This window comes from Microcaecilia unicolor, chromosome 4 (genome assembly GCF_901765095.1).
Source record: "Microcaecilia unicolor chromosome 4, aMicUni1.1, whole genome shotgun sequence".
NCBI classification, from domain to species: Eukaryota; Metazoa; Chordata; class Amphibia; order Gymnophiona; family Siphonopidae; genus Microcaecilia; species Microcaecilia unicolor.
The window spans coordinates 224,382,450-224,402,541 of NC_044034.1; the positions used below are offsets into that span (position 1 = coordinate 224,382,450).

The following is a 20,092-nucleotide window of genomic DNA, read 5'->3' on the forward strand; positions in this document are numbered from 1 at the left end:
TGTTCTTGTCTTCTTCAGCCAGCTAGCTATATTTTGGCATAAGTAGCTAAACCTGTATTTGTTTCCCATCAGTAGTATTTATTCTTAAAAAAACAAAACACATTTCCTATCTGGTCAAAGATGTACACTTCAACTCTTGGTTGAGTTCTACCAAATTTGATGGGCGCACCGCGGATGAGGAACATTTTTTACCACCCCTGCAGGAACAGTAAAAAGTTTTGTCCATCTTTCTCCCCGCATTTCTCATGTACAGGATCCTTTAGCCAGCAGTGATTGACAGTAAGAGTGTCTCCATGTCCTTTCTCCTGCTGCGTCCCGCCCTTTCTACTGCAACTTTCTGTTTAGCATCAAAACAGGAAGTTGAAGTAGAGAGGGTGGGAAGCAGCAGAAAGAAGGCCATGGAGATGGTCTCTTACTGTCAATCCCTGCTGGCTAAAGGATCCTGTACATGAGACCCATGGGGAGGAGGAAGGGAGGGGAGGAAAATGCTGGCTGGACCCATGGGAGGGAAAGGAGAGGTGGGGAGCTGGACTGGACCCATGGGAGGAGGGGTTAGGGCTGGGGCTGGATGGAAAGGGGAGCGATGCTATCTGGACTCAGGAGGGGAGGAGGAGCAGCTGGAGGGTGTAACCAGGTCACCCTTCCAGATGGGACCAAGGCTGTCCCTGCTTAGCTTCAGCTGATTCTCATGAGCAGAGCTCTCCTGTACACCTCCTGGATCAGACTGGCTTCCTCTCACTCAGTCTCTCCCTCCGCTGGTCAGGGTCAGTATAGCCCTTAGTTTTTTTTCTCCACCCGCTTCCAGAGACTTTAACACACTCAAAGTTCTTAGAAAACTCCAAGGCTTTATTGTTCAAGCTGTTTAAACACAGTATTAGCTGTGACTTGCATCAGTTCCTCACAAAATAGAAAAAAATATATTTTTCTACCTTTTGTCTGGTCATTTTTAAAATCATGTTTGTCTTAAGCTCTGGTTTCTGCTTCCATCTGTCTTCTCTTAACTCACTCACCAGGTTCTTCTGTCCATTTAACATTTCTTCTCTCTCCATTTATTTCAGATTTGAAATATACATCTTGCCAGAGTTAGTGTTAGACATGGCTGGGATCCAGGACGGAAATTTTGGAAAGGGATCCAAAGCCCACTACCAGGCTGCACTTTCTTCAGCTTCCAACAGGCTTGGGGCTGTCCCTGGTCAGGGGCCAAGGGCAATTGCCCTAGTTGCACTCTCCTAACACCATCCCTGGCATGTGTCATCTTTATATTTTTTACAATACAGGAATAAATGCATCTCTTTCTATATCTCTGGTGTTGTACTACATAACTGTTTGAGGCTTGTGCAGATGGGTTCAGAGCTGAAGAGGACAGGGACAAACTTTGTCCCCATGTCATTCTCTATCAACTTCTGAGGACAACTATTTATAGGTTTGCAGGGGGGGCACCAGAAACCCTTGTACCGGCCCTTGTCTTAGGCCTTTTAAGACTGTTTAAAGGAAAACATTAATTGGGTTTGTTTCTTGGTCTGCGTATCTCTTCCATGGTCTATCAATTTCTATTATTCCTTCTTATCCCATTTAGTTCTTGCAATTCTGCTGAGTTTATTCCTGTTTGATCTGCACACATTGAAAAAAACAAGGATGTCCCTGACGAACACTTGGACGTTTTCACCTGGATGTGTTTTTTTTAACGAATAAGGCATAAAAAAGTGCCCAAAATGACCAGATGACCACCGAAGAGAATCGGGGATGACCTCCCGTTATGCCCTCAGTGATCACTAACCCCCTCCCCCCATCAAAAAGCATCTTTAAAAATATGCCAGCCTCAGATGTCATACTCAGGTCCATGACAGCGCATGCAGGTCCCAGGAACAGTTTTAGTAGGTACTGCTATGCACTTCAGACAGCGGACCCAGGCCCATACCCCCCTACCTGTTACATTTTTGGAGGAAACAGCGAGCTCTCCAAAACCCACCACAAACCCACAGTACCCATATATAGAAAATGTGGAGGGGCATTTTCAAAAGAAACGTCCAAGTTGCGATTTGGATGTCCTTGCAAAACGGCGAAATCCAGGGGCGGGGAAACCCGTATTTTTGAAACAAGATGGACGTCCATCTTTCATTTTGAAAATACCGTCAGAGACATCCAAATCCTTAAATTTGGACGTCCCTAGACATGGACGTTTCTGACTTTTGGCGAATTTCGAAACCAAAGATGTCCATGTCAAAAACGTCAAAATGCAAGCCATTTGGATGTGGGAGGAGCCAGCATTTGTAGTGTACTGGTCCCCCTGACATGCCAGGACACCAACCGGGCACCCTAGGGGGCACTGCAGTGGACTTCATAAAATGTTCCCAGGAACATAGCTCCCTTACCTTGTGTGCAGAGCCCCCCAAAAGCCACTACCCACAACTTACACCACTACCATAGCCCTTATGGGTGAAGGAGGGCATCTAGATGTGGGTACAGTGGGTTTGTGGTGGGTTTTGGAGAGCTCGCTGTTTCCTCCACAAATGTAACAAGTTGGGGGGGGGGGTATGGACCTGGGTCCGCCTGTCTGAAGTGCACTGCAGTACCTACTAAAACTGCTCCTGGGACCTGCATGTGCTGTCATGGACCTGAGTATGACATCTGAGCTGGCATAGAGGCTGGCATGACATGTTTTTTGGCAGTGGGAGAGGGTTAGTGACCACTGGGGGAATAACGGGAGATTGTCTCCGATTCTCTCCGGTGGTCATCTGGTCATTTTGGGCACCTTTTTGTGCCTTATTCGTAAGAAAAACAGATCCGGGTGAAAACGTCCAAGCGTTCGTCAGGGACGTCCTTGTTTTTTCGATTATGGGTCAAAGACGTCCAAGTGTTAGGCACGCCCAAGTACCACTTTCGCCTCACCTCTGACACGCCCTCTTGAACTTTGGACATCCTTGCAACGGACTGCAGTTGGAGACGTCCAAAATCGGCTTTCAATTATACTGATTTAGACGTCTCTGGAAGAAGTACGTCCATCTTCCGATTTATGTCGAAAGCTGGACGTCCTTCTCTTTCGAAAATGAGCCTGCATGTCACCCAAACCAGGCAAAGACATGGTAGAATGTGTTTTTTCAAGGCCCATATCCTTGCTGAACACCAGTGTCAAAGTTTTTGGCCAACAGACTGGCAAAGGTGTTGCCTGCTTTGGCGAATCTGGAGCAATGTGGTTTTGTGTTTGGCAGGCAAGCAGCAGACATTGTGAAGAGAGCAGTGCAACTGGGGTGGGTGGAGATATAGTTGGTGATCTTGGCTTTTAGGCTATCATTAGATGCAGAAAAAGCATTTGATTGAGTTCACTGGAGGTTAATGCAGCCGGTGTTGGAAAAGGTGAGTCTGGGTCCAGTGTTCTATGAATGAATAGAAAAACTATATGAAGCCCCTAGGGAACATGGTGGTTTTTAATGTGGTGCCTACGTACACTGAAAATTCAACATAAGGGGATTCTACACATGCCCATCTTCAAATGTAGTGTATATTTTTCAATGCAAAAAATGAGAAGAAGGATGCTATGTTGGAGAGACAGGCCAAATGCTTTAGGCTCAATTTACATCAGCACCACCTGAAACACCACAGTGCTAACCAGGATAACACCTCTGTAAGCCAGCATTTTGCCAGATCAGAGCACTGCATAAATGACGTTGTGGTGAGAATACTAAAAGGAATTTTAAAAACCATCCAGGAACGTAAAACCTTTGAAGTTAAAATGATGAAAGATTCTGACACCCATCAGACAGGACTTAACAAAGATCTGGGCTTTCTATCCCACTATAAACCATAAAATTACACTGCTTTGCCACCCTCTGATTACCCATCTATCTCTCTCTGTTTCTCTTCCCCTCCTACCTTTCCCCATGAGACTGTCAATGAAATGCTTTTGTTTCACATATATATTCTGATACGTAATGATTTGCTGATTTCTGATCTGAAGAAGGTATTGCCTTCAAAAGCTAATCCAAAAATGTATTGTTAGTCTAATAAAAAAGATATCATCTTATTTTTTTTCTTTGTTTGTTTTATTTGTATTTACTACCTTTGAAATCTGCTAAATGAGGTTTTCTTGAGTTGACCCTGGTAAGACATGTAGTAGGGTTCAAGTTGTCTTGGCTCCTGCCTCCTTCAGAAGAGTTTCTGGACTTGAACTTCATTTATAGCTTCCTCCTAGAGCAAGAGATTTTCTATTGCTTCTCGAAAAGACAGTCAACTATTTATTTTATTTGTTTTTTCCTGATAAGGATTTTACTAATGAAGTCATCTTTCTTTCACAGGTTTCAATGAGCTGGTGGAATTCATGATTAGTACCTGTCTGAAACGTTATGGTGCTGACCAGTTAACAAGGACCTTGAATAAGTACATTAGTGAGATCGTCAATCGTAAGTACTCAGATCTGTGCATCTTCCAAAATGTATAGTTACAGAGTTCCTTTTTCTGCACACTATAAAGCAGGTCTGTTTATCTGATGTGCTCTAGATATCAGATAGGTAGAAGAAACTTGGAGGTACAGAGGGATAAAATGTTTGGATCAGGGTGAAAATATATAAGGTGAGAGTTATAGATAGATTAAATTGAATTTAGGTTTGGATGAAGAAGGCAAGGTATATCTTCACACAATGGGTACATATATAATCAATGGAATGGGGTGGAAAATGCAAATTGTGACAAAGAGAGACTGTGATAGATAAGTTGTGAGGTTCAGTGGGGATAGAGGAGACAGCTTTGATTTTAATGAGAGAAGTGATCAAACATATAGATGACAGAAAAATATTCAAAGTAGTTAAAACACAAGGAAACTCTTAGGAATTGCAGAACTACCTTCCTGAAAAAAAATCCTGGGTAGATAAATGGCCAGGGATTTTCAAAGAATCACAGAGGCCTGGACCAGAGCAAATTAGGAGGCCCCAGAGTTTTTCTATATGCTGAAAAACCACAGTCATCCAAAGCCACCAACGCAGGCAAGTTAGGGCCCCTTTTTTTGTGTGAAACCCAAGCCAAAGGGCCCTGGTAACCCCCTCCTCTGATAGGCTCTGCTGCAAATGGCAAGTGAAATGTTATATTGACAAGTGCAAAATTTTATTTATTTATTTATTTGTAACACTTATACCCCGCACTTTCCCACTCGCTAGCAGGTTCAATGCGGCTTACATAGTGCATCAAGTTTACAAAGTGAATAGAATGAATACAGCTGTAATATAATGAATGAAGAGTTGGTCATTAGGGTGTGGGTAGGTGAGAAGGGCAAGGAAGGAGGATGGTAGAAGTAGGGGAGAGGGAGGCAGGTGTGTAATGGGATTATCAAGTTGTTTAGTATGGGAGAATGTGTAGGGAGGGGTTGGAAGAAGGATGTGCTTGGAAAGGATTAAATAGGGGAGTATATTCAAGGTTCTGTCATCATAGTCTAATCCGGGTAGTGTATAGATTAAGTCAGGTCGTTTGTGTAAGCTTGCTTGAAGAGGTAGGTTTTTAACAGCTTCCGGAAGGGCAGAAGGTCATTGACTATTTGAATGGATCTTGGTAAGGCATTCCAGAGTTGGCTGCCTATGACGGAAAAGTTGGATGCGTAATATGTTTTGTATTTAAGACCTTTGCAATTGGGAAGATGTAAATTGAGATAAGTTCGAGAAGATTTAGAGCCGTTTCTGGTTGGAAGATCAATCAGATTGTGCATGTAGCCAGGGGCTTCTCCGTAGATAATCTTGTGAATTAGCGTGTAGATTTTGAAGTATATTCGTTCAGTAATTGGGAGCCAATGGACCTTTTCACGGAGAGGTTTTGCACTTTCAAATCGCAACTTACCCAAAATAAGTCTTGCTGCCGTGTTTTGGGCGGTTTGAAGTTTTTTCAGGATTTGGGTCTTGCATCCAATGAAAATACTATTGCAATAGTCAACGTGGGTAAGTACAGTGGATTGAACCAATTTGCGGAAAGTTTTTAGGGGAAGATATGATTTCACGCGTTTCAGCATCCACATCATATTGAACATTTTCTTTGTTGTTGCTTTTGCATGATTTTCTAGAGTTAGGTGGTTGTCTAATACTACTCCTAAAATTTTTAGGTTGTCGGATATGGGAATAGTGACGTCTGGGGTGATGAGTGTAGTTGGGATGAATGTAGAGTATTGGGATGAAAGGATTAGACATTGTGTTTTCTCCTTATTCAATTTCATCTTAAAAGCATTGGCCCAAGAGGCTAAGATGTTCATTCCATTGATTATTTTATCGGAGATTTCTGCTAAGTTGGATTTGAAGGGGATGAATATAGTGACGTCATCTGCATAAATGAAGGGATTTGGACTCAATTTAGATAGGGACTTGGCCAGAGGGGTCATCATAAGGTTGAAGAGAATTGGGGATAGAGGCGATCCTTGGGGTACCCCGCATTTTGATGCCCAGGGAGACGAGGTAGATGAGGTTGATTTGACTCGATAGGATCTTGTGGTGATGAAGCCTTTTATCCATTTCATGATGTTTCCGCCGATCCCTAGTTTATCCAGTAATTTTGTAAGAATATCATGACACTTCCAGACCGTCAAATCATAAGTAAAAGATGTTCATTTTAGGACTTCAGGAAAAAGAAACAAACTGCAGCTCTCACCTTCTTTTCCTCCAGGCTTCTTCTTGCATATCTAATTGTATAACTCTTCCAAAATCTGACTCTTCCTTCTCAGATTAGTAGGCAAGGACAAGAAATCTACTCTAGTTCTTAAGATAGTATTTGGTTCAACTGCTACATTAATGTACAGATAACTATTTCCAAATATCTTCTGAACAAGTCCTGCTTTTGGTACTTGGAGAGGCATAATCGAACGGGGTGCCCAAGTTTTCCTGAGGACGCCCTCGCAGGACGTCCCGGCGAAGGGACAGGGAAACCCATATTATCGAAACAAGATGGGTGTCCATCTTTTGTTTCAATAATATGGTTGGGGACGCCCAAATCTCATCATTTAGGTCATCCTTAGAGATGGTCGTCCCTGGTTTTCGGCGATAATGGAAACCGAGGACGCCATCTCAGAAACGACCAAATGCAAGCTCTTTGGTCATTGGAGGAGCCAGCATTCGTAGTGCACTGGTCCCCCTGACATGCCAGGACACCAACCGGGCACCCTAGGGGGCACTGCAGTGGACTTCAGAAATTGCTCCCATGTGCATAGCTCCCTTACCTTGGGTGCTGAGCCCCCTAACCCCCCCCCAAAAAACCCACTCCCCACAACTGTACAATACTACCATAGCCCTTATGGGTGAAGGGGGGCCACCTACATGTGGGTACAGTGGGTTTCTGGTGGGTTTTGAAGGGCTCACATTTACCACCACAAGTGTAACATATAGGGAGGGATGGGCCTGGAGCACACTGCACCCACTAAAACTGCTCCAGGGACCTGCATATTGCTGTCAGGGAGCTGGGTATGACATTTGAGGCTGCGAAAAAATATTTTTAAAGTTTTTTTTTTTAGAGTGGGAGGGGGTTAGTGACCACTGGGGGAGTAAAGGGAGGTCATCCCCGATTCCCTCCGGTGATCATCTGGTCAGTTCGGGCACCTTTTTGAGGCTTGGTCGCAAGAAAAAATGGACCAAGTAAAGTCAGTCAAATGCTTCAGGGACGCCCTTCTTTTTTTTCAGTATCGGCCGAGGACGCCCATGTGTTAAGCACGCCCCAGTCCCGCCTTCACTGTGCTTCCGACACGCCCCCGCGACGGAAAGCAGTTGGGGATGCCCAAAATCAGCTTTCGATTATGTCAATTTGGGCGACCCTGGGAGAAGGACGCCCATCTCCCGATTTGTGTCGAAAGATGGGCGCCCTTCTCTTTCGAAAATAAGCCTGTTGGTAACCATAAGACTCAGATTACGTAAAGTTGCAACAGGTAGGTTTTACTAGAGCAATAGCAAAATTCAGTTAATATAGTCACACAGGAAATGGTAGCGGACCCTCGGCTATCTAGCGGTCCAACTGATTCTTTTATTGGCTTCTTGTTTCTAATTTACCTAAAAAAGTTGTTATTCTGTGTTTTTGCCTCCAACACAACCTTCTTTTCAAAGTCTCTCTTTACCTTCCTTATCAGCGCTTTGCATTTGACCTTCCATTCCTTATGCTGTTTCCTATTAATTTCATTCGGATCCTTCTTCCATTTTCTGAAGGATTTTCGTTTATTTCTAATAGCTTCCTTCACATCACTTTTTAACCATGCTGGCTGTCATTTGCCCTTCCTTCCTCCCTTTTTAATTAATAGAATATGTCTGGTCTGGACTTCCAGGATGGTATTTTTGAATAGCATCCAGGAACAATCATGGCCAGAAGGGGGTGCTTCCAGTGCCACAGTTCAGGAGCCTTGTGATGGCAACCATTTTCTGATTGTTTTTGTATCTGCTACATCAACACGTACGTCGCATAAGTGCACACACATAAATGCAGTGGCGAGCACTGGGCCCTGCCGCATTTGAATGTTTGCATTTACATGAGTATATTTAAAGGGCGCACCCAGCTGCATGACCCTTATGGAATATAGGTGCACATTAGGTGCTAACACTTAGGCATGCCCCTATGTTTGAGCACTCTTTATTGAATTGTCTCTTATGTGTTTATTCCTCTTAATTTAGAAGTTAGTACTATTGAAGACCAATATTATGTAACCTAGGCCATCTCCTGTACCTTTCTTGTTCCTCCCTCCTCTAATTCTTATGATTTGTGAAGTGCTTAGATATTTTATTTTGATGGATGTTATGTCAAATAAATATGACTGTGGTTATGACTATGTGTAATTTTTCCAGGGATGATAATCAACTCAAAAGGCAGCATGAACTTTTACTTTGATTATTGCTGCAAACACTACAAGTGTTTTGTGTGTAATTTTGATTATTGCTTTCTCTCCAAGAAAGGAAGTTGCTCATATTGATAATGCTTGATACCTGATAAACTAAGTAAGAAGATACTTCCATTCCTTTGCATCCATGCCAGATCAGTCCAGACGAATGGGTTATATCCATATACCAGTGGATGGAGACAGAGAAAAAGTAGTTCCAAGTAATTCGCCCCTTAAGGGTATTGTGCAGTCTGGAATGTTCAATATATTTTTCTGTCTGCAATGGATGGTAGTTGGATCATGCAGCTCCTTTTTGGTGTTGGTCTAGTAGCTCCTAACCAATTTTTTTTGGTGTCGCTTGAGCTGGGGTTACTGCTGCATGATTTGGCTCTTCTACGCTGAAGTTCCTGTCAGAGCTAAGATGATACCTGGTGGTGCTAGGTACCTCATCTTCCCAACTGGGGTCACACTCTGTGGCACTGGGTCCCCCTGCTTCTTCAGCTATGCTTCTTTCCTGGGTTTCCCATAAGAAGTGAAATGAGGCAAACAGGATAAGGAGTGCAGAGGATATTCAGTTTCTGTGTGTGGCACTTTTCAACCAGGAAGTATTTTTTTTCTGTTTGCTACACTTCCTCTCTCAAGTTTTCCTGGGCACTGAGGTAGGTAGTCTGTTGTTATGCCCTATCTCCAGTTATTTTATCACAAATGAATTTCCAGGGCTTTTTTGTGTGGGACTGTTGCTCCCTATTCATGGTGGCCTTGGAGGTGCAGTTGGCGGGAATCCTTGGTGCATGAGCTCCTTCGAGGGCTTGGTTTTTTTTGTGTGTGTTGTTTTGCTACGTCTTTTCATGCTAGGGGACACTAAGGCCTGTAGCACTCTTTTTTGGTTGGAAGTTTTGTTTCCTCCTACTGTTTCTGCCCTCAGCAAGACTGTTCTCTTCCTGCTGCTGTGTGGTGTGAAGTGCGCCAAATGCCCATAACAGTTTCTGCTGGGACCCTCCTGTCTCATTTTGTTTTTCAAACACCAATTCGGCAGTCATTTTTTCTGGGAATGCTCTTAGCCTTGCTCCTTGAGACCCTGTTTAAAAAAAAGGGGGCAGCTATATTGAACAGCTTCCTCTCATTGGGTCAAGCAAGCCATGGTCTGTTCAGTGGCAGCTCTCAGCACTGTGAGGGTAATTTATTCTTTTCCCTGTGTGGTAATATGAGTGACGGAAAGGCACTGAGTCCTCACAAAGGTCAGTGCAATGTTGAAAGGAAAAGCTTTATTACTTTTTAAAAAGGAAAATAACCAGACCTGTTTCCTTGCAAGCTTTTCACTTTCAATAAAGTTTCTCAAACATAGTTCTGAAACCTTGTCCCTGACAGGTTCCAGACTTCAATATATACTGCTGTACCCTTTGGTTCAGGGTTCTTGCACCTTGTCCCTGAAACAGGCTTCACAGGTTAAATACACAACACTTCTTAACTCAGGCTCTTGTAGTCTCTCTCTTATTCATCTTCACAGGGTTAGTCAACATTCACTTTCTTAGCTCTGAGATTTCAAGGAAACGTCTTCTTCCTCACTGAAGCCTCTCCTTCTGGCAATTACAGGGTAACATTCTCTGTTGAGGGCCACTTCTCTGCCCCAGGCTCTCCCCATGTACTGAGCCACATGAACTCTTCTTTATTTGATCTCTGTGTCTCCGGTTTCCCTGGTTCAGAGCCCTCCTCCCTTTGCACACATCTGGTATTTCACCACAGTTATCATTGTCTACTGTTTAAATCCGGGGTGTCTTCATTAGCATTCATGAAGCATTGGGGACTGCTTGGCTCTGCTCTTCTCTCTTCAGTTTGATCCTTTTGAGGCTTCCACCATACTTCGCTTAACTTGGTGATCTTTGTTTCTTCATTCTGCCTTTTCAAGTGTTTTACTCCCACCCTAATGGGGAAACTGCTTTGCTACATTCCATTCATCTGGACTGGTCTGGTATAGATGCAAAGGAAGGAAAAATTATGTTCTTACCTGATAATTTTCCTTCCTTTAGTACTACCAGACCAGTCCAGAACCCCTCCCTCTGTGGTGGTGTTTTATCCTGGTTTATTTGCAGATATAATCTCTTCAATTGCCCTTTTCATCACTCTGTGGTGACATGTCTCCTATCCCAGTACGTTCACTGTCAGTGGAGCATCTGCCTCACTGTATGATATAGCTCAAACTGAGCGACCTCATTGAGTTTACTATGTTCTTTTGAGCACCAAGGCTTGGCTTTTCAAAATACTGAACATTCTAGGCTGTATGATATTCTTAAGGGACAGATTACTTGGAACTACTTTTTCTCTGTTTCTATCTGCTGGTAGATGGGCATAACCCATTCGTCTGAACTGGTCTGACAGGACTAAAGAAAAGAAAATTATCAGGTAAAAACATAATTTTTCCTTAGAAACTGATCTCTACATATTTTTTTCTTTTCTGTTTTAGATGTGCTGAAATCAGGAGGGGACATTCTATACTACACAGGTATTAATGATATACTGATCCTGAAAATTAGTTAACAACAAAAATTATTGAGGAAAGAATTCACAAATATAGTACATTTTAATTTTCCAAAGTCAAAAACAAATATGCTTATAAATAAACTAGGAAAAAAATTAATATATTTTTGTATGTCAAATTTGTTTCCTGTATCAGAAAAGGCAAAAAAACTTTGGGCCTGATATTCAAAGCCATTTAAATGGCCAGGAGAGACTCCTGGCCTTTTAGATAGCTTGTTGGGGGCTATTCAATGGCACTTAAGTGGCTAGTACCACTGAATATTCCCACTAACTGACATCCCCTAACTGGCTAGGTTAGGGGTGGTCTGGGATGGGGTATGGGCAGAGTGCAAACTTAGCCGAATTGTGAGACTAATCACAATTACCCAGCCCCAAACAGAGAGCAGGCAATGAGGGAAGGTAAAAAGATGACAGAAAGTAGAAATTTAGCACTCTGGAATGGATGGGTCACAACCTCCCTCTTGCAGATCTGAATTCTTAGTCCTAGATAACAACACTGAAAGAATAAGACACAAGGCTCAGATATTATAAGAAAAATAGAAAAACAGTTTTTTTTAGAAATATTGGCAGCAGTAAGCTTATTATCTTGTAGCAGTAAAACAGTGTCAGTCAGAGACAACGTACTTATGCAGAACCTCTCAAAATAATGGTAAAGTACTGAGTTTAAAGTACCTGTCAAGATGGAGTAAATGTAACACACACTTTCACCTGGTCCTGAATTATTAGGACTTCTAACACCCTAGGCACTACAAAACAAAAGAGAGAAGTGCAACCTGGCCAATGGAAAAGGCTTCCCCACCAGTGGCGTAGCCAGGCAGCCAATTTTGGATGGGCCTGAGTCCAAAGTGGATGGGCACAACATTTTCTCTGCCTCCGCCCTACCCCCACCTCAAAATATAAATTATACTTTCTCTGAAGGTGGCTAGAATTCCCTTTTACCAAGCTTGGCAGGCAGCAGCATCGTCCCTAAGCCACTGATGCCAGCACCCCATGCAGGTATAGTTGTCTGTAGCTCAAGGATGCTGTTGTTGACTGTAGAGCTTGGGAGAAGGGAGTTCTGGCTGTCTTTGGATGAATTCCACAACTGGGGATGCTTGGGGATCCCCACCAGCTATACAGCAAGAGTCAGGACCGATGTTAGCCATTCTAGAGCCCAGGTCAGAAAATAGTCCCCCCCTTCCCTGAACCCCTCTCCTCTCTGCCTCCCCTCCAATTTCCCCACCTGCTATTACTATCACACCACAAAGGGTACAGGAGTGCACACTAAGTGGCAACAGTATCAAAATGCTTACTAACCAAATACACTATGATTCAATTTATTTCATCAACATATGTAATTTTTGTTTAACTTTTAAAGACAGCAGGGCATCATATATGGCTCTAAAATAAACTCTGGATCTCCTATAGCACACAGCTATATTCTAGATCCGAAGCTCTCCAATTTGTCTTAATCATTTGCATCCAGTGTCTTATTTTATCTCTTACATAAAAATGCACTTCTACAACAAACGTTTTTGAATAAAAAGACGACAAAGACAAAACAGCAACCAGTTCACGTATCTGAGAATGCAGATTACAGCACCGTAGAAACTTGATCAACACACTGACAGACCCTCATCAAATACAGAACAAGGGATCACAAATTAGAAATAAAAATATTTAGACAAAATTTGAGCTGGGAACTCCAGAAAGATAAATCTAGCATGTACTACAACGCTGGAGAAAGAAAAGCAGAAATGCATTTCCTATTCTACTGAACACAATACAAAGACATTTACTATGTACATTTTCAGAAGCTAACATATTCTTTTTAAAGCATTCAAAATAAAATTCTTTTTTTTACCTTTGTGGTCTATCTTAAATTTTCCATCATGTTGGTTCTGTTTTCTCTTTTCTGCTTTTCTCTCTGCCATCTGCTAATTCTCCTTCAAGTGGCTGCTGTTCATTTGTCTTTTCTTCTCTCCTATCTATTCCCTCACTACACCTGCCTCTAATATATTGATTGTTCCTTTTTAGCTCTTTCCTCTTATTCTTCTTTTCTGCTCTCTGTCAATTCAAATTTCACCCTCTATCACCCTTCTCCTACTTTTTACTTTTCAGCCATCTATCAAATTTCCATCTTCTCTCACCCAGTAGCTCTCCCATCAAATCTCCATCTTCTCTCACCCAGTAGCTCTCCCATTACCCATCTCAAACCTTCCCCAGCCCTCAATTCTCTTTAATCTAATCCCTATTACCATATTTCTACTCTCTATAATCACTATCCTCTCATTAATTTGCTTGCCACCTCCTCCTGGCCTCTCCCACATGATTCCACCATGTCCTCCACCCTTCTAGCCCAGCAACTGTTCCCTCTTTCTCCCCATCTCCACTTTCATTGCCTGACATCTCCCTGTCCCTTCTCTCTTCCCTCCCCTCCTGCTCGCTCCCCCCATTTCTTCCTCTCTCTTCCCTCATTCCCACTGTCTGGCATCTCTCCATCACTCCCTTCTGCTTCTGGATCTAACATCTCTGTCTTTCTCTCCTCTCCCTCCCTCTCATCTTCCTCCATGCCCAAAATCTCTCCCTCTTTCCTATTGTCCACCATCTTTCTCTTTCCCTCGTGCCCAAAATCTCTTTTCCCCCTCTCCAGTGCAGCATTTTCCCCTTCCTCCTGTCCACTACCTTGTCCAACATTTCTTCTCTCTCCCCTTGCGCCGTCTTTTCCTCCCCTCCACCCCTATGTCTAACATTTCTCCCCCTCTCACCCTCCATGCAGCATCTCACCCTCCTCTCCACCCTTTTGTCCAACAATTTTCTCCTCCTCACCCCATGTCTAACAATTCTCTCTCTCACCCTCCATGCAACAATTCTCCCTCTCTCACCCCTCTCATTCTCTATGTGGCCTCTCGCCCATCCCTATATCCATTTATCCCTCTCTTATCCCTCTGACCCTCCATACATCATCTCTTCCCTCCACCCTTATGTCCAACAATTCTCCTCTCCCTTCCCCTGTCCAACAATTCTTCCTCTCTCATCCCTCTCACCCTCCATGCAGCATCTCTCCCTCCCCTCTCACCCTTATATCCAACATTTCTCCCTCTATCCTTCCCCTCCTATGACCAACATTTCTCCCTCTCTCACCCCTCACACCCTCCATGGCCATGTAGCATTTCTCCGTCTCTCATCCCTCTCACCCTCCATGCAGCATCTCACCCTCCCCTGCAGCCTTATGTCCAACAATTATCCCCTCCCCTCCCATGTCCAACAATTCTCCCTCAATGCCCCCCCCCCCAGCATCTCTCATTCCCTACCCCACCTCACAGCTTTCTATAATCGGCTTCCTGGCAGCGGCAGTGTGGAGGGAAGCAGGCTGGACTTCCGTGGTCCTGCATCTCCCTCCCTTAAGCATCGCTCGTGTGAACAGGTCTTTGGCAGTGGCAGCTATTCTCACATGCTGCCTGCAGGTGCCGCTAAGCTGTAAGCCTCCTTTCTGCCGCTTCCCCCTGCCTAGTCAGAACAGGAAGTTGCGACAGAGGGGCCGGGACGTAGCAGAAAGGAGGCTTCTGGCTTAGCGGCACCAGCAGGCAGCATGTGGGAATCGCCACTGCTACCATTGCCAGGGAATCTGTTCACGCAAGAGCAACACTTAAGGGAGGGACATGCAGGACCATGGAAGCCCAGCCTGATCCCCTCCACGCTATGTTAAAGTTACAGCACTGCTGGGTGGGCCCAGTTTGGGCAGACCCAGGCCCACCCATGGCTATGCTACTGTTCCTGACATTCACGAACTTTGGAACTGAAGCCAGTCAGGGACTTGATGAAGGAAGCAGGCAAAAAAGCTGTGATGGCACACGCTCTCTCTTTCTGGATAGTCGGTCAGCAGCAGGTGGTCCCAGTCAGTCAGTTCCATATAAGGGAGGTGGTGCTGCTGAAAGAGGAGGGAGTCTACCTCCCTCCTCCAACAAAGGTAGGGGACGTGGAAGAGGGTCGCTTTACCACCAGGTTTGGGGGGACTTGATTCGCCCACTGGGTCACCAGGGCTTTACTTAGGGAGATGCTAGGGGAGGTTAGGAGCCCCCCTGAACTTGTGTCGGGGAGGTCGGGGGGACTGGAGGTCTGACGGACCTCCAGCCCCCCTGTCACTGGCTCGGGGTGGGGGTACTAGGCCACCAGGGCCATGCGCACTTTACCCTATGATCAGAGATAATAACACACATAAATTTGCATGCTATTATCTCTGATCATAGGGGCGGTAAAGTCCCGCGCTGTGCCAACGCTATTTTTAGAGTGCTGTTTGGAACAGCATGGGGCTTTCGATCATTTGGGCAAGAGAATGAAGGTGCTGCTGGACCCACTGGAGCAGAAGCTATGGAGCTGCTAACGATGCAAGATCATCTAGGCAAGTGCCCGACGGGGTTAAATGCCCCACTCCGAAGTTGGTGTCTGATGTCATCCACTGTGCGCTGGCAGCTGCAATGCAGGTCCAGCAATGCTGTATGGAAAGCTCCTCCGAGTCCTGACGCATGCTGGCAGTGCAATCCAGCTTCTGAGTCACGGTAGGGCCATGACAGATAACAGCCAGCTAGCTATTATGCTTATGGAAGATGTTCTTATACTCTTTCCTCTGGTTTGGTGCCATGCTGACTAGAATAACAAAGTCTGATGTTTACCAGTGTTGTGTCTTTGGGAGACCAAACAACTGATTTCTTCTGACCGTGAAGTCCCCCAGCTCTGTAAACAGGGTTGTTATCGAAAGTTACTTTGCCTTGCTCAGGCCTTGATGTGTCAGCAATGTGCCTGAAGTCTGCGAACAAACCTCTGCATAGGAACTGACACTGGCCTAAGTCGGTTACAAGAAAGTCAGGTTCATAATGCTACACAGTGCCATGTACAGGGCCTGTCTTATCCCTACAGGATAACGAAGATTTTCAGCCCACTAACTGGTTAAGTAACCATGTAGGACAGCAAAAAGGCTGCCCTAATTTTATGCAGTGAAGTTAATCAAGTGCCATCTGGGATCAGTTCAGCCTTTGTCTGTAAGTGGCTCAGATGCTGTATACTACCACAGGCTGAATATTGGGCAGCTTGTGCTCAGAACGCTGCACTGACCGTTAACATTCAATCAATTCCACAGTTTGACACTGGAGGGAGAAGCAACTCCAATATTGATTTACAGTTTGTGGTGTTGGAAGTTGTCATATTGCCACATAGTGGTGATGTTTCTAAAATTTTATTGAGAAAGGAATGGCAGTGACTTACATAGTACATAAGTAATGCCACACTGGGAAAAGACCAAGGGTCCATCGAGCCCAGCATCCTGTCCACGACAGCGGCCAATCCAGGCCAAGATGTGGCGACCAGAATTGAACACAGTACTCAAGGTGCGGTCGCACCATGGAGCGATATAATGGCATTATGACATCCTCACACCTGTTTTCCATACCTTTCCTAATAATACCCAACATTCTATTCGCTTTCCGAGCCACAACAGCACACTGAGCAGAAGGTTTCAGTGTATTATCGACGACGACACCCAGATCCTTTTCTTGGTTTGTAACACCTAACGTGAAACCTTGCATGACGTAGCTATAATTCGGGTTCTTTTTTCCCACATGCATCACCTTGCACTTGCTCACATTAAAAGTCATTTGCCATTTAGCCGCCCAGTCGCCCAGTCTCGTAAGGTCCTTCTGTAATTTTTCACAATCCTGTCGCGAGTTAATGACTTTGAATAACTTTGTGTCATCAGCAAATTTAATCACCTCGCTAGTTACTCCCATCTCTAAATCATTTATAAATATATTAAAAAGCAGCGGTCCTAGCACAGACCCCTGAGGAACCCCACTAACTACCCTTCTCCATTGTGAATACTACCCATTTAACCCCACTCTCTGTTTCCTATCCTTCAACCAGTTTTTAATCCACAATAGGACTTTTCCTCCTATCCCATGACCCTCCAATTTCCTCTGTAGCCTTTCATGAGGTACCTTGTCAAATGCCTTTTGAAAATCCAGATACACTATATCAACCGGCTCCCCTTTGTCCACATGTTTGTTTACTCCTTCAAAGAATTGAAGTAAATTGGTCAGGCAAGATTTCCCCACACAAAAGCCGTGCTGACTCGGTCTCAGTAATCCATGTCCTCGGATGTGCTCTGTAATTTTGTTTTTAATAATAGCCTCTACCATTTTCCCCGGCACCGACGTCAGACTCACCGGTCTATAATTTCCCGGATCTCCCCTGGAACCTTTTTTAAAAATGGGCGTTACATTGGCCACCCTCCAATCTTCCGGTACCACGCTCGATTTTAAGGATAAATTGCATATCACTAGCAGTAACATAGTGGATGACGGCAGAAAAAGACCTGCACGGTTCATCCAGTCTGCCCAACAAGATAAACTCACATGTGCTACTTTTTGTGTATACCGTACCTTAATTTGTATATGTCATTTTCAGGGCGCAGACCGTATAAGTCTGCCCAGCACTATCCCTGCCTCCCAACCACTGGCTCTGGCACAGACTGTATAAGTCTGCCCAGAACTATCCCCGCCTCCCACCACTGGCTCTGCCACCCAATCTCAGCTAAGCTTCTGAGGATCCATTCCCTCAGAACAGGATTCCTTTATGTTTGTCCCATGCATGTTTGAATTCCGTTACCATTTTCCTCTCCATCATCTCCCGTGAGAGAGCATTCCAAGCATCCACTACTCTCTCCGTGAAAAAATACTTCCTGACATTTTTCTTGAGTCTGCCCCCCTTCAATCTCATATCATGCCCTCTAGTTCTACCGCCTTCCCATCTCCGGAAAAGGTTTGTTTGCGGATTAATACCTTTCAGATATTTGAATGTCTGTATCATATCACCCCTGTTTCTCCTTTCCTCCAGGGTATACATGTTCAGGTCAGCAAGTCTCTTCTCATACGTCTTGTAACGCAAATCCCATACCATTCTCATAGCTTTTCTTTGCACCGCTTCAATTCTTTTTACATCCTTCGCAAGATACGGCCTCCAGAACTGAACACAATACTCCAGGTGGGGCCTCACCGACGTCTTATACAGGGGCATTAAAACCTCTTTTCTTCTTCTGGTCACTCCCCTCTCTATACAGCCTAGCAACCTTCTACTTATGGCCACCGCCTTGTCACACTGTTTTGTCGCCTTCAGATCCTCAGATACTATCACCCCAAGATCCCTCTCCCCGTCCGTGTCTATCAGGCTCTCCCCACCTAACACATACGCCTCCCTTGGATTTCTACTCCCTAAGTGCATCACTTTGCATTTCTTCACATTGGATTTTAATTGCCAAACCTTAGACCATTCTTCTAGTTTCCGCAGATCCTTTTTCATGTTTTCCACTCCCTCCCGGGTGTCCACTCTGTTACAAATCTTAGTATCATCCGCAAAAAGGCAAACTTTACCTTCTAACCCTTCGGCAATGCCACTCACAAATATATTGAACAGAATCGGTCCCAGCACCGATCCCTGAGGCACTCCACTACTCACCTTTCCCTCCTCTGAGCGAATTCCATTTACCACCACCCTCTGGCGTCTGTCCTTCAACCAGTTCCTAATCCAGTTCACCACTTCGGGTCCTATCTTCAGCCCGTCCAGTTTGTTCAAGAGCCTCCTGTGGGAAACCGTGTCAAAAGCTTTGCTGAAATCTAAGTAGATTATGTCTATAGCACATCCCTGATTTAATTCTCCAGTCACCCAGTCAAAGAATTCAATGAGATTTGTTTGGCATGATTTACCTATGGTAAAACCATGTTGTCTCGGATCTTGCAACTTATTGGCTTCCAGGAAATTCACTATCCTTTCCTTCAGCATCGCTTCCATTACTTTTCCAATAATTGAAGTGAGGCTTACCGGCCTGTAGTTTCCAGCTTCTTCCCTATCACCACTTTTGTGAAGAGGGACCACATCCGCCGTTCTCCAATCCCACGGAACCTCTCCCGTTTCCAATGATTTATTAAACAAATCTTTAAGAGGACCCGCCAGAACCTCTCTGAGCTCCTTTAATATCCTGGGGTGGATCCCGTCCGGTCCCACGGCTTTGTCCACCTTTAGCTTGACTTAGTCAATGGAGGACCATGAGCCCAGATGCGTATAATCGGGAGGTATTAGTTTGTTGCATTTTTTAGTACTTTTGTCTGAAATGAAGTACTAAAGTGATGCAGTACTTTGTACTTTTTTTTTAATGAAATGTTTATTGAAAAACAACAAAATACAGAGCAAATAACAGTGCTTACAAGAAACTATGTGGTACAAGAGCAGGACTAATTCCCCCTCCCCCCCCCCCCCCCATCCAAGCACTCAAACAAAAGCCCATAGAAAATGCTGCATTGTTCCTTCATGGTGGTCCCTGGAGAAACTTTAAAGTAACCCCATATGCCAACTCTCAATCCTCCCAGTGCTCCAATTCATAAATTTAGCAAAACACTGCGCGCTCTGAGGAAGTCTGTCTCAAATCAGAGATCATACTTGTTGAATTGTCCTCCGGGCCTTCAGGGACCCCTTCTTGACATCCAAGTGTTCCCATTGCATCAGCTGAAAAGTTCATTACACCATTCTGTCAGGGAAGGCGGAAGTGGCAGTCTTCAGTTCCAAAGAATACACCTTCGCGCCAGTAGAAAGCGTTTATGTAAAAGAACATTGTTGTGTATATTAGTACTCGATACAGTTATAAAAAAGTAACACATCAGCTCACAGTAGAATGTTTACCTAAAGCAACTGACAAGTAAGACACAACACTCCTCCAAA

General features: G+C 44.4%; 1 protein-coding gene across 1 annotated transcript in view; it reads left to right on the forward strand.

Moving 5' to 3' along the window:
• The window catches only part of LOC115469679 (adenylate cyclase type 10-like), a 254,501-nt gene that overhangs the window by 13,516 nt on the left and 220,893 nt on the right, over positions 1-20,092 (forward strand). The window contains exon 3 of the mRNA XM_030202467.1: positions 4,293-4,397. Within this exon, the coding sequence (XP_030058327.1) occupies positions 4,293-4,397 (105 nt within the window). The remainder of the gene's footprint in view (positions 1-4,292; positions 4,398-20,092) is intronic.